Source organism: Vulpes vulpes, chromosome 12 (genome assembly GCF_048418805.1).
Source record: "Vulpes vulpes isolate BD-2025 chromosome 12, VulVul3, whole genome shotgun sequence".
NCBI lineage: Eukaryota > Metazoa > Chordata > Mammalia > Carnivora > Canidae > Vulpes > Vulpes vulpes.
Window position 1 is genome coordinate 23868460 of NC_132791.1, and position 15741 is coordinate 23884200.

Sequence of the window (15741 nt, forward strand, 5' to 3'; positions counted from 1 at the left end):
TGTCTGTTGGTTTTACCTGTGCCTTTGGTGTTCTATCTAAGAAATCATTACCAAATTCACTGTCATGAAGCTTTTGCTCTATATTTTCTCTAAGAATTGTATAGTTATAGCTCTTGCATTAGGTGTTTCTTTAGTCCACAGTTCAGAATGTTAAAAACACTGGAGAGTCACTGAATAAAATGATTTGTTCTCTCTCTTTTTTTAAAAAAAATTTTATTTGAGAGGGAGAGAGTGCATGTGTGTATGCGTGAGCAAGGGAGAGGAGCAGAGGGAGAGGAACAAGCAAGACTCTACAATGAGTGTGGAGCCGGTTTTGGAGCTTGATCCCAGAACCCTGAGATCATGATCTGAGCTAAAACCAAGAGTTGGATGTTTAAGTGACTGAGTCACCCACACACCCCCAGAATAGTTAGTAATGTAAGCTACCTGTGTTAAGCTGCTACATATCACAGTTACTATACTAGCAGAATTAAATCTCTTCTATCTTACAAAATCAGTAACTGTAGATAGTTGTGTCAGTAGGGACTAGCAGATCGAGTGCATTGGATAGAAATGTTGTTGCTGTTAGGAACAATGACTGGTGTTTGGCTTGGTGCGTAGTGAATGAAGTTGGTAGAATTATAAGTGTGTAGGACATAAATACTATTTAACGGTACTATTTTCTTTTTAAGGATTTGGACGTGGAAGAGGGAGAGGGGCAGGAAGATTCTCAACCCAAGGCATGGGGTAAATCTGAGCTATCCTATTTCTATGCTACTCTCGCTAGTTATTATTCCTAATTTATTTTCCCTCTGTCCTGTGCCCAATTTATTTATCCTGGTGAATCTGATATTTCTTCTTTTTATTTTTATTTTTTTTATTTTTTTGATATTTCTTCTATATTAAAAAGAATAGTGAAAAAGTGAGATAGTACAAATAAAATTGTATTTATTTCTAGAAATTCAAGAACTTCTATCCTTGGCTCTGTTGACATTTTGTATTCTCTGATAGTTTGTTGAGGTGGTGGGGTATCCTTTACATTGTAGGATGTTTAGCAACATCCCTGGCCTATCCCTACTAGATGCCAGTGGCATCCCTTCTCAAGTTGTAACAATCAAAAAAATCTTCGGATTTTGCCTGATGGTCCCTGGGAGAGAGGTACATAATCATCCCTAGTTGAAAACCATTGCCTAAGAGGTATATTGATACATCCAGCAGTTGTCTTTGAATAGTAAGTAAATGCAGTATTTATTTATGTAAAAGTGATAGTTTTCTCTCCCCATAGGTGATATGATTTGTTGTTTATTCATAATTTCTGACTATTCTTTTCACTTTTTGCTACTTCTAAAATATTAGTTTTCCCTGGATTTTAGGACAAATTTTAAAGCTTCTTGTAGAAGCCATCTGTAGATGACAGTCAAGAACAGAAGGGAATTGGTTCCAGCAAAACCCTTGGTCTCTCCATAGCTTCAGGGCAGCACTGGGCGGGTGGGGAAGTGTTTGCTGACTTTAGGTGATGCCTCTTGCCATTTCTGTTTCTTTCATGAGCTCATTGTGATGAATACATAGGGAGCAAACTGGCTGGAATATTTAAACGTAAGGTATGTGCCCAGCCCAGCAGCTTTAGGTAATTAAATGGATTTAGTGGTTTACTTTCAAATACTCTTTTGTGATTTTTTTTTTTTTTTTGGTCAATGATAACCTCAATAAAGCTGGAAAAAAAAAACCTTTAAATTCTATTCTGTAAATTTTACTGACAGTATTAATTTGGCTTTACTTAAACTTCTGAATCATAGGTGTTTAGAATTTTAATGGGGGAAAAAAACCTGAATGAAGCATTTTCTTTATATGTAGGTTCACTGTTTCTATAATAAAAGGACCTGGATTCTGACTTGGGAAGATAAGACTGTGTATTCAAGTCTGGTCTTAATTTTTAAGGGGGTTTTCCATTAGAGCCCTTATTCTTCCTAATATAATTATAGATATGCACATCTGCTTTAGGATGCAGAGGGCAACAATTTAGGGAAATAAGGGCATCATACAAAAGTGTGTGGAAGGTCCCTAGGCAATCCCTGCTTTTCAGAAGATCTACATCTTGATGGCCAGAAGAATTAACTATAATTAAATAGGAGAAGGAGGGTAAAGTTGCTTGTAGTGGCTTTTAGATGAGGCAGGTTTTTTGGGGGGGGCGGGGAGAGAAGATGATGCATGATGATTTTTGTGACTTTGGCAATTGTTGCATTTGCCTTAATTCTTTACTTTTTTAAAACCCAAGGACATTTAATCCTGCGGACTATTCAGATTCTCCATCTACAGATGGGTGTGGATCAAAGCCAGTAGTTTGGGAAGCTACTCAAAATGGCGCAGATGAAGGAACTGGTAAGTGTTGTCTGAGATGTGTTTTATGAATTCTTAACATACAAAGGCATGCCATTAGAGAAGAATGAAAAACAGTTTGTTGTCCTACCTCTGATACTATTAGCTGGTTCTTACCTCCATAGTCTCGCTTAAAAATCTCATTGATATTTGATTTTTTTCCTTCTGCACTCTGAGGGAGAGGCTTTAATTACTGTGTAAGTCAGTATAAAATTACACTGAAATCTCAGTGTGTCAGGGATATGTTGTAATTTCTTACGGGAAGACCTGTTACTGAAAAGTTACTCTTCCTGATGGTGAACCTAAATTTAGGCCAGATAAAGTGGTATATGATAGGGAGGTTTGGGCACCAATTGCTTTTGGAGATTTTTTGTGATCCTGATATTTTTGGAGGATTTCTTTTTGGAAATTTATGGATAAATGCTTGTTAATTGGCATGTTTATTTAATAGAGCTCTTGGGATTTAAAAAAATTATATTCAATTAACTAATGTATTATTAGTTTCAGAGGTAGAGGTCAGTGATTCATCAGTCTCATATAACACCCAATACTCATTACATCACATGCCCTCCTTAAAGTCCATCACCTCCCATCTCCCTACTCACCACCCCTCCAGCAACCTTCAGTTTGTTTCTTATAATTAAAAGTCTCTTATGGTTTGTCTTCCTCTGTTTTTGTCTTATTTTTCCTTCCCCCATGGTCCTCTCTTTTGTTTCCTAAATTCCCCATATGAGTGAAATCATATGGTATTTGTATTTCTCTGATTGACTTTTTTGAGCTCTTAGGATTTTTTTCATGATAATTTATATTAACTATTGCAATTATATTTATGAGAACCTAATTTTGACAATTCATGAATTATAACTGCAAATATAAATAGTTGAATAAATAATCTAAAAGCAAACATCCATTTAATATCTATCCTGGTCAAAAAATAGGACTGTGCCACCACCACAGAAACACAATCAGTGAACTAGAAATCAAAGATCCCATGGAGAAGATCAACAAAAGTTATAAAAATGGTAATTTGAAAAGACTGATAATATTGATAAGCTTACTCTGAGACTGATCAAGGGAAGGAGAAGCACACATAATTGGTTATAGAAATGAGAACAGGGATATTGAAAATAATTATAATTGTAGTTGTAATTGTAATACATTCTATACTATATATTTTAATATAATTACAATTAAAATTGATATCAGATATTAAAAGATGGTAAGATACTTCATGTCAATAAATCTTATGCTAACATTTGACATTACAAATGAACCTCACCCTTCAACACAAATATAAAAAAAGACAACATATTATAAAACTTTTCAGTAAGATAAAAAAGGATAATACATCATGGCTATGTTAAATGTATACTTGGCAGTCAAGTTTCTTTAACATTAGAAAATCAGTCGCCTGTCAGATACATACCCAAGGGAATGGAAGACGTAGCTTTATGTAACCTTACATAAAGGTGTTCGTAGAAGCATAATTCATAATAGCCAAAATGTGGAAACAAATCACATGTATTTCAGTGGATGAATGGATGAGTAAAATGGGGTATGCTATCCGTACAATGGAGTATTCATTGTATTATAAAAAGGAATGAAGTGCTGATGCGTGCTACAACATGGATGAATCTTAAAACCATGCTGAGTGAAAGAAGCCAGTCATGAAGGAACACATATTTTATATCGTATGATTACATTTGTATGAAATGTCCATATCAGGCAGATACGTAGAAGTTGAATTGAATGCATAGGATTTGGAAGGCTTGGGAAAAATGGGGAGTGACTACTAATGGGTTGAAGATTTCTTCTCAGGAGTGATGAAAATATTCTGGAACAGATAGTCATGATTGTACAATTTGTGAATATACTAAACACTGCTCAATTGTGTACTTTGAAAGAGTGGATTTTATGCTGTACGAGTTACACCTCAATATCAAAAATAAGTAGTATTCCTACTTTAATAAAGGTGAAAATTCTATCGTTTCAGTAAGGAAGACCATTTGACAAAACCCAACATCCATTTCTGATTTTTTTTTTTTTTTAAGATTTTATTTATTTACTCGTGAGAGACACAGAGAGAGGCAGAGACATAGGCAGAGGGAGAAGCAGGCTCCACACAGGGAGCCCCATGTGGGACTCCATCCCCAGACTCCGGGATTGGGACCCGAGTCAAAGGCAGACACTCAACCGCTGAGCCACCCAGGCTCCATTTCATTTCTGATTTTTTTAAAAACTGGCAAATCTGGAATACAAGGAAATTTCCTTAATCATATAGGGGATATGTATAAAACTTAGAGCAGACTTTACAATTAGTAGTAATGTGTTGGATATTTTTTCTCTGGACAAGATAAAGGGACTAACTTTTATTTTCCTGTGTACAATGTAGTAGAGGTCGTAATCATTGCAATATGAAAGAGAAAGGGTTGGAAATAGAGGAAGAACCTGTCATTCCTGGCAGTGATAACAAAAATCGAGATAAAATATTAAATTGATAAGGGAGTTTTAAGAGGTGCTAGGTAGAAGTTCAATAAATATATTTCTGTAACCAATCAGCAATGAGAAAAATGAGAAAAAACATTAGTAACTTCAAAAAACATCAGATGAAAAAAAAAATAAAAAAAAAAACATCAGATGTTTAGGGGAGAAGTATAATGTATGCAAAATAAGACTACCCCCTATGAAAATGTAAAATGTGAAATCTTAATTTTAAAATAATCAAAAAATTCGAGAAGAAACAAAGGGAAGGGTATATACCATTTATATATTTCACATCTCACTGTTGTGAAATTTAGTTTTTATTGACTACATCGTTGGGCATAATTTATGATAGTCTACCTCATGAAAATTTTTCTTGCTCATTTTTGCTATTCTCTCTCCCTCTGCCTTTTCTTAGTCATGCTTTCTTTTGTGCACGCTCTCAATTTGTTTTTGTTTTGAGATTTTATTTATTTTATTTATTTGACAGAGCATAAACAAGGAGTAGGAGGCAGAGGGAGAGGGAGAAACTGGTTCCCCATTGAGCATGGAGCTTGATGGCAGGGCTCAATCTCAGAACCTTAGCCAAAGGCAGATGCTTAACTAACTGACTGAGCCACCCAGGCACCCCTATGTAAAATCTTAAAAAAAAACAAAAAACAAAAAAAATTACACAACATGACTAATTAATTGAGTTAGGACATGGTTTCAAGGCAGTTCAGTGGTATATATTATATTGTCCTATACAAAAATAATAACATCAAGTAGGTAGTAGTTGTAATGTGAAACCTGGGAAGGACAAATTTAAAAGAAAATATAGAGGCAAATCTTAGGTCACCTTGGGTTAGACAAGATTTCTTATATAGGGTGGGGCATCTGGCTCAATGGCTGACTATCTGCCGTTGGCTCAGGTTGTGATCCCCAGGGTCCTGGAATTAAGTCCTACATCAAGCTCCCTGCAGGGAGCCTGCTTCTCCCTCTGCCTATGTTTTTGCCTCTCTCTCTCTCTCTCTCTCTCTCTCTCTCGAATAAATAAATAAAAATCTTAAAAAAAGAGAGAGATTTCTTATATAGTGCACAATAAGTATGAGTTCTAAAAGAGAAACTTGGTTCTTGAGAAGAAAATAAGTAAGATGAAAGGACAAGACACAGTTTGAGAGGAAATATTTATAAAACTTCCATTTATTTTTTATTTTAAGTGATCTCTCCACCCAGTGTGGGGCTTGAACTTAACAACCCAGAGATCAAGAGTAGCATGCTCTGCTGACTGAGTTAGCCAGGCATCTCCAAACCCCCTTTTGAACAGAGATTTGTATACAGAATATAAATAAATGAATAATAAATGAAGTTGTGGAAAATGGGTAGTGGTATTGGTTTGTATAACATTGTGAATATACTTAATGGCAATGAGTTGCACACTTAAGAAGGGTTAACATAATTTTTTGTAAAAAAAAAAAAGGGGGGGGGGTGTATCTTAAGTGTATTTTACCAAAATAAAAAAAGAACTAGAACTAATACACACACTTTGTATCTATGCCAGTTTTTTGACTGTTGTACTATAATTATGGGGCATGTAATCATTAGGATGATGGATAACTTCTTTTTTTTAAATTTTTTAAAAAATTTTTATTTATTTATGATAGAGAGAGAGAGAGAGAGAGAGGCAGAGGCACAGGTAGAGGAAGAAGCAGGCTCCATGCACCGGGAGCCTGATGTGGGATTTGATCCTGGGTCTCCAGGATCGCGCCCTGGGCCAAAGGCAGGCGCCAAACCGCTGCGCCACCCAGGGATCCTGATGGATAATTTCTTATGAATCTTCTAGCTATTTCAAAATAAAAAGTTAATTAAAAATGAAAAAAAAAAAAAAAGCAAAAGATGGAGATCCTGAGTGGCTCAGCGGTTTAGCCCCTGCCTTCGGCCCAGGGCATACTCCTTGAGTTCTGGAATTGAGCCCTGCATTGGGCTCCCTGCATGGAGCCAGCTCCTCCTGGCTTCTCCCTCTGCCTGTCTCTCTCTCTCTCTCTCTCTCTCTGTGGCTCATGAATAAATAAATAAAATCTTTTTTAAAAACTGAGCAAAAGATTGGAACAGATAATTAAAAAGGAAGATAAAAATGTGGTCATCATTATTGATCACCAGAGAAATATAAATTAAAACCATAGTAGTAGGTTGCCACTTTTCATTCATAAAAATGGCTTTAGTGGGGGCATGTGACTGGCTCAGTTGGTAGAGCATGTGACTCTTGAACTCAGAGTTGTAGGTTTGAGCTTTATGTTGGTTGTAGAGGTTACTTAAAAGAAAAAGGCTTTACAAGGAAACTGACAATACCAGGTGTTAGTGAAGGTGACAGAGTAACTGGAACTCATACATTCCTCTTGTGAAGGCATACACTCATAACACAGTCTTAAAAACCCCACCCTTATTTTTTATTGAAGAGGAATGAAAACATAGCCACAGAAATACCTGTGCAGGATATAAAGCAGCTTTATTCATAAACCTTTACTGATTTTGAAATCAGATGTTGAAACATGTTAAATTTAGTTAACTGATACTTTTCTTTTTTTCTCATTCAGTCTCCGGTTCTTTTCCCTTCTGTTTTGTCTCTAACCTCTTCCCTCTCCTTCCCCTCATTCTCATTTAGAGTAGTAGATTCATAGCTAAAAAAATAAGAAAATGTGTTTTAATGCAGAATACAGTTAAAGGTTGTCAGTTGATAGAGTCCTGGCAATTTCTCTAGGAGCCTCATAAAATGGCATTGTTTTGTTGAAAACACAAAGTTCCGAGTCTGACCCCAGCCATAATTTTAGGCTCAGAAACATTATTTTTTTTTTAAAGATTTTTTTTTTTTTAATTTATAGAGACACAGAGCGAGAGCAAGAGAGAGAGAGAGGCAGAGACACAGGCAGACGGAGAAGCAGGCACCATTCAGAGAGCCTGATGTGGGACTCGATCCAGGGTCCCCAGGATCACACCCTAGGCTGCAGGCGGCACTAAACTGCTGCGCCGCCGGGGCTGCCCTATTTTTTAAAGATTTTATTTATTCTTGAGAGACGCAGAGAGGCAGAGACATAGGCAGAGGGAGAAGCGGGCTCTATGCAGGGAGCCCAATGTGGGACTTGATCCTGGAACTCCAGGATCACGTCCTGGGCCAAAGGGGGGGTGCTTAACCGCTGAGCCATCCAGGCATCCCCAAAACTTGATTTTTGACAGGAAACATGGATAATAAAAATGGATAATAAATCCATTCTTTAGAGACGGACTTTCACTAACTAGCATTCCTAGAGAAAGACTGAAGGGTAGTCAGAATGCTAATTTATTAAATTTAAACATACTAAACATAACTTGTTAAACATTTGAATTATCTTTACAAGTGAGAAGGGAGTTTGATGGAATATGGACAAGGGTAGTTGAGGCAGTTGAATGTTCAAAGACCATCTAATAGTATTTATGGCTAATAGTATTTATGGTTGAGTCACAGTGGGCTGTTACAGTATGGATTGTAGTAAGTTTCCCTCTCCTTGGATGTACAACATAGACTTAGCTTTGACACTTTTTTTTTTTAAGATTATCTATCTATCTATCTATCTATCTATCTATCTATCTATCTATCTAAGAGAGAGAACATGAGTTGGGGATTGGGGCAAAGGAAGAGGGAGAAGCAGATTCCCCACTGAGCTGGGAGCCTGACATGGGGCTTGATCCTAGGACTCTGAGATCATGACCTGAGCTGAAGGAAGAACAACCCAGGCAACCATGACACTTTACTTTTTGTGTTTAAGTTGCTCACCAGTTTCTCTTCTGATGAATACCTTCATTATTTTAATATGTGAAGACCTTCCGTTGTACATTGATCTGCAGAACTGGCGTCTAATGCTCAAAATGTAGCTCAGGATCTGCCAAAGAAAAATTCTTATGAGCTCAAAGGTACGGGTGTCTAATTTAAAAAATTTCCTTGGTTAAGAACATTCTAAAATGGGGGCATCTGGCTGGCTCAGTTTGCAAAGCATGTGACTTTTGATTTCGGGGTCAGAAGTTCAAGCTGCGTGTTGGGCATAGAACTTACTTAAAAGAATTTTTTTAAATGCTTACAATATCTTCCATTTTAATCAAGGCTAGTTAAGGAAACTTCATCAGTTGAATAATTATAGAAACTGTCTTTTTACAACCACTTGATAAACAGCTTTTGGTTATGGAAGTGCTTTACAGATTGGCCTTCAATACAACACAGATTTTTGGATACTACTCAGCCTGTGCTATGTGAAATAAGTCATTACAGAAAGAGAGTTATCGTATAATCTCACTTATGTGGGGAATTTAAGAAACAAAACAGGATAATAGGGGAAAAGAGGAAAAAATAAAACAAGACAAAAATCAGAGGGCGGCCCGGGTGGCTCAGCGGTTTAGCGCCACCTTCGGTCCAGGGCCTGACCCTGGAGACCTGGGATCTAGTCCTGCATCGGGCTCCCTGCATGGAGCCTCTTTCTCCCTCTGCCTGTGTCTCTGCCCCCCCTCCCCTCCCCGTGTCTCTCATGAATAAATAAATGAAATCTTAAAAAAAATCAGAGAGGGTGACAAACCATAAGAGACTCTTACTTATAGGAAACAAACTGAGGGCTACGGGAGGGGAAGGGGATAGGGGAGAGATTAAACTGGGTGATGAACACTGGAGAGGGCATGTAATGTAATGAGCACTGGGTATTATATAAGACTGATGAATCCCTGACCTCTACCTCTGAAAATAATGTTATATGTTAATTAATTGAGTTTAAATTAAAAAAATAAAAAAGATTTTAATTAGCCTATAAAAAGACTGCTGAATCACTAACCTCTGCTTCTGAAACTAATAATATATTACATGTTAACTGAACTTAAATTTAAAAATATATATTAAAAAAATCCACTGTGAATTATACACTTTAAAGTGACTAATTTTATATTATATGAATTTTACTTGAGTAAAACAGATTGTCAGACCAGATTACAAAATCCCATCAAATTTAATAGCAAAATATAACTTTAAATGCAATATAATTAATCTCTCATGTTAATGATAGAAAATAGTAAATAAAGTTAGAAAAAGAAGACAACACAGATTTTTACCTCATTGTTGTCCTTTTTTCAAAACTACATGGCTGCCTTATATATGCTTTTGATAGAGGGCTAACATCAAGTTAAACATAAAGCATGCATTTCAAATTTATTTTAAGCTGAAAATAAATTAATGTTTTTGACATTTTCCCATATGTTTGAGAGGTAAGTTTATAGGTCTATAATGGGGACCAAAGTCTTAATGTAAATTTTTAATATTTCATAATAAGATTAGGACTTGAACTTGTATTTGTCTATATGTAATGTCTGTTTATTTAGCATGGGTAACTGCAATAATTGGCCCTAATTTCTGATAAGGGGTCCCCCCCTGTTGCCACACATGACCACTTTACAGTGTTGCACTTTTGCTTGTGACTGTGTACATTGTCCTCTACTAGTTATTATATGTACTTAGAATCTTTTTTTTTTTTAAGATTTTATTTATTCATGAGAGAGAGAGAGAGAGAGAGAGAGAGAGGCATAGACAGGCAGAGGGAGAAGCGGGTTCTGGGGGGGCGGCGGGGAGGAACCTGATGTGGGACTAGATCCCAGGATCTTGGGATCATGCCCTGAGCCAAAGGCAGATGCTCAAATAAATGCTGAGCCACTCAGGTGTTGTTCTGCTCAGATTCTGTTTTTATGTGTCTAAGTTTATGTTTTAATTATTTAAAAAATAACCCTATCTCTTAAGTATTAGGCCAGTCTCTTTACATTGTGTATATGAAAATGTGCTTTAACTTAATACCACTTAATTGTACATTTAAAAATGATCATAAAAGTAAATTTTATGAGTATTATAGCACAACTTAAAATTTTTTTTGGAAAAACGGTATGTTGTAAACTTTAGGATAGTTTTAATATTTTATATAGAGTTTTTTAATGCCTCATCATTTTTCTCCTTTGGAATATCCCTTATTTATATTTATGTATATATGTACATACATATGTGTGTGTGTATGTGTGTGTGTATCTTTCCAGCTATTTTCCAACTTTTAAGATTTTTTTTTTTTTTAGATTAAAAAAAAAAATCTCTGTACCTAGTGTGGGGCTTGAACTCACAACTTCAAGATCAAGAGTCGCAGGCTTTACTGACTGAGCCAGCCAGTTGCCCCTGTTTTCTTTGTCTTGATTAGAATGTTCCTAAAACTGCTTAGGGTGAGCTTTAGCTTTTTTATAAAATTTGTTAATCCTTATAAAACTGTGTTCTGTAATGAATTTAACAGCCTAATAAGCACATTAGGTAGGGTGGATGGAGGTGGCACCAAGAACAGTGCTTATTGGCCATCCTTCACATTAGTTTTTGTCCTTTTACAGCTATGCATTTACTTAGAGAAAGGGCTTGAAGGAGATATATTTGAAGATTGGAGATTATATATTATTAGTACCAAGAAGAAAGTCACGCTGTAGAAGGAATATAAGAATGGAGAGTAGGTAGATGGCTTGCCCAGGTTCATTTAGCTTTGTGTATAGTGTGACCTTTAAGAAGCCTGTGTGGAGGTCTTAAAGAACAAATTTTCAGTACTGATTTCTGACTAGGACTAACTACCTTTTGTTTTTCATTTAAACTGTAACTTCTTTCTTGAATTAAGAAAATATTTTAACTCAGATGTTTGGGGACTATGTAAATCCATATTTGTTCTATGCTTCCAGAAAAATTATGGAAATCATTAAGAGATCGATGATTGAACCAATACGAAGGATCAGATTGTCAGTTCATATCTTTCTCTATGAATCTTTACTGTTATTTTAAGGATACATGCAGTCGAGAGGCACAAAAGAACAAGGAGTGCCTGTTTCCACATTCTTCCTTATTATATATATTCTATGATCTACAATGATCGATGAAGTCTGTCAATGATGTGTTTAGGTTTCTCACAGCAGGGAATGTTTTCAAGTTCGAAAAATCTCCCATACAATAGCATATCTTAAGTGATATTTTTACAGGAAGTCATACTGCATAAATTCATTAATTTTGTGTTTGCCATAACCAGTCCTAAGTTCGGGACATCCAGTCAAAGCATTCCATAGAGAAGGACTTTTTCTAGGTAATACCATCTATTTATTTATGAGGCAGTTGGGTACTAGGTTTTTGACCTGACTCCAAGGAGATTAGATTACACTTTTTTTTTTTCTCGAGAGTGTTCCCCTTCTCTTTTTCTTTTGTTCTCTCTACACACAAACCTCGTGGTAGGTCAGATGCTCAACTCATTTCTTCTTGCTCAATGAAAATATTCACAATCTTAATGCCTGGGGGTATAGTTGATATATTGGTGTATTTTCTTTTGAAAACCATTTTCTCTGGGTATGTGTTTGTATGTATAGTTTACAGTAATGGGCCTGTAACTTCTACAGGATCTCTGAATACTAAAGTCAGCATTTTTGGACACAAATGCTTTTCCTTAAAGCACTTAATTACTTGATAGATGTTTATTCTGTAACAATTGTTTGAACAGATCTGCTCTACCTAATCAAGAGTTATAGCACCATACTTTATGTGAGCAGGACTGATCTTTGATAGAGATCTATTAGGAAACCACAGAAATTGCTTTGTGGATAGTACCCAGGTAACTTGGTATTTGACAACATGACATTTTATTGAGTATAGATCAGAAGCTTCCTGTTTCTTGGATTACAAAGTAAATTATTTATGAGATACATGGCACATCTTCTGCAGTATACAACAGAGAATTATTTGAAGAAAGACAATATTTGGTATTGTGATGTAAGCTATAATTATTATCAACAGGAGCCTGGAAGAATTCTGTGGAAGAGTGGACAACAGATGACTGGACTGAAGATGTAAGTATTTAGTTTCAGGTTAGATCTGTCTTCCTTTTGGTTTCTGATAGGGGCATGTGTTCTTTGAAGAAAGCTGGAGATACCTTACAGTTGTTCATGGTTCCTTTTCAGACATCAGTGATTATCATGTTTTTTAGAAAATGCTTCTTAGAAGGAGGTTGGTGTTTTGAAATTTTTAAGAAACTTTTTTTAAAGCATCCACTTAAAAATGACCAGTTGTAAAATAAGACTGAAATCATTTTTTTGATCTTATCTCTTGTTCTTTTTTTAAAAGTTTAAAAAATTTTATTTATTTGAGAGTGAGAGTGCTCAAGTGTGGGAAGGGACAGAGGGAGAGGAATAAGCAGGCTCCCCGCTGAGTGGAAAGTCCAAAGTGGAGCTCACTCCCAGGACCCTGAGATCATGACCTGAGCCAAAGTTAAATGCTTAACCGACTGAATTACTCAGGTGCCCCTTGTTTATTCTGATAACCAACTGATGCTGTTGCCCTGGCCTGTGAAAATTTATTTTTTATAGCATTTTTATTAAAGGAGACTGTCAGTGTTTGGGTCACAGCTGAAATTAACCTGAATATGTGAATCTGGTTCTAGCCCCAACCCCTTCTTCCTAAAACTAGATGAGCTCTTTTTATATTTATTCCATAGACATTTTTGAGTGTACCACACTAGCCTCTGGGTAGTGTTCATTTATAACTCTGGGATTAGCATAAGATATTCTTTGATCAAAAAGATTTAACTTAAAAAAGAAAATGTAACTGAACTAGAATCCCTTTAGTAAATTTTATACCATTTTTCTCTTTGACTCTCAAGGTCTAGAACATGTGTATACACATGATAAAGAGCAGGACATTACATGGGAGAGAATAAAGGGGTTATAAGGATTGACCTTTATTTATTTAAATGTTGGGTTTTAAATTTATTTTCAAGTAATCTCTCCATCCAGTATGGGGTCTAACTCACAACCTCAAGATCCAAGAGTTGCTTCTCTACCAACTGAGCTAGTGAGGTGCCCCAACTATTGACCTTTAATACCATGCAAGTAGCCCAGACTTCAAATTTTTTTCTTTGAATTATTTCCGATCTCCTTTACCATTTTGTTTTCATAAGTATATTTTTATTTATTTAATATTATTTTATAAGTATATATAAAGATTTTATTTATTAGCGAGAAAGCATAAGCAGGGGGAGGAGTAGAGGGAAAGGGACAAGTGGACTCCTAGGACCCTGAGTTTATGACTTGAGCTGAAGCCGAATTCAGATGCTTAATGGACTGAGTCACCCAGATACAAGTGTATTTTTAAAGAAGTGAACTGCAGTTATGCCACCCCTGCCCTGCAGTGAAGCAGTATTATGTTTGGTTTGTTAGAGAGCAAACTGGGTAGAATATGAGGAAGGAAAACAGTAGAGATGTTTGAGTATAATGTCACACAGCTCTGTTCTACTGGTACTATGAAGAGGCTGGACTAGATGGGTGGTTATTTTAATCAATGGAGGGATGGGTACCAGTGCTGAAGGAGGACACATTGAGCAGCCTATGGGCATTTTACCTTATTTCAGAGTTGTCCAACATTTAAATGTTTTGTATTACTAGAATTTTTGCTAAGAGTTTGTTGGGAGAAAAGAGTATTTCCAGTGCTAGAAGCTTTAGCTTTCCTTGGCTCCTGTCTGGGTGAGCAGGCAGGCTAGAAAATTAGCAGGAGAGGGGTGCTTGGGTGGTTCAGTTGGTTAAGCGCCTGCCTTTGGCTCAGGGTCATGATCCTGGGGTCCCCAGATTGAGTTCCACATCAGGCTCCCTGTTTAGCGGAGGGGTCTGCTTCTCCCTCTTCCTCTGCCCTTCTGCCTCTTCTGCTCTCTCTTGATTAAATAAATAAAAAATCTTTAAAAAAAAAAAAAAGAAAAGAAAAAGAAAATTAGCAGGGGATCAGAATGCAAAAGGTCCGTATTCAAATTCTAGCTAAGCTGACCTATTGATTTTAATGCATCTTACTGAGCCTTCTCTTTTATCAGTGTAATGAATATCATAACAATTGTCCTGCCTAACTCAACTGTGTTTTTCTATGGGTCAGATGTGGGTCTTTCAGTTAATGTTGCTAACAAGCAGTTCAGATGTACACAGAGTTTAATATTCTACTGGAAAGCCCATATTCTATCACAATATAATTTATAATTAGTGAAAATAATTAGCATAGGAAATTTGGATGTATTCTTTCAAAAATTAAAAAAAATCAAATCTTTTCTGAGATGGTATAAAATAATTGAAACATCAGTATAGTCTAAGGTATAAATCTAAAATTCCTTGTGGAGCTTAGATTAATGACTAGTAGGTTGCCTGTGTGGCTCAATCAATTAAGTGTCCAACCCTTGGTTTTGGCTGAGGTCATGATACCAGGGTGGCGAGATCGAGCCCCGTGTCGGGCTCCACATCCAGCAGGGTATCTATTTGAGATTCTCTCCCTGCCCCGCCTTGTACCCATGCTTTCTCTCTCACACAGAAATAAATAAATCTTTAAGAAAAAAAAAATCTTAAAAAAAAAGAAACAGTAACTATTATTAGCCTTTCCCTCCCCACTCCTTTTTTTCCCCGTTTAAGTAATTTCTGCACCCAATGTGGGACTCAAACCTGCAATCCTGAGATCAAAGGGTTGCATGATCTATTGACTGAGCCAGCGAGGCTGCCCCTAGAGGCAACCACTTTAAATAAATTTTATGTATTTTCTTCTGATTTTTTTCTTTTCATAAATCTTAAAATATGTCTTGTGTCTCTTGAAATCTGAGAATGCTTACTTTCTACATATTTTTTTAAAGTGTTTTGTTTTTAAGTAGCTTCCACACCCAACATGAGGCTTGAACTCACAACACTGAGATCAAGAGTCACATTTTTACTGATTGAGGCAGCAGCTGCCCCTCTCTCTTTTTAAAAAAATAAAGAGGAAACGATTTAATTTTCTGTGTTCTACCAAGGTTAGATATGATGTCAGTGATTTAATGTGGCTCTCTTTTGCTTTGAACTGATTAATAT

The 15741-nt window shown here is 36.2% G+C and overlaps 1 protein-coding gene across 6 annotated transcripts in view; it reads left to right on the forward strand.

Moving 5' to 3' along the window:
• Positions 1–15741, forward strand: part of UBAP2 (ubiquitin associated protein 2) — a 121820-nt gene that overhangs the window by 75372 nt on the left and 30707 nt on the right. For all 6 annotated transcript variants that reach the window (XM_072728090.1, XM_072728094.1, XM_026008964.2 and 3 more), the window contains 3 exons: positions 672–726; positions 2255–2358; positions 12671–12723. In XM_072728090.1, coding sequence (XP_072584191.1) covers positions 672–726; positions 2255–2358; positions 12671–12723 — 212 coding nt within the window. The remainder of the gene's footprint in view (positions 1–671; positions 727–2254; positions 2359–12670; positions 12724–15741) is intronic.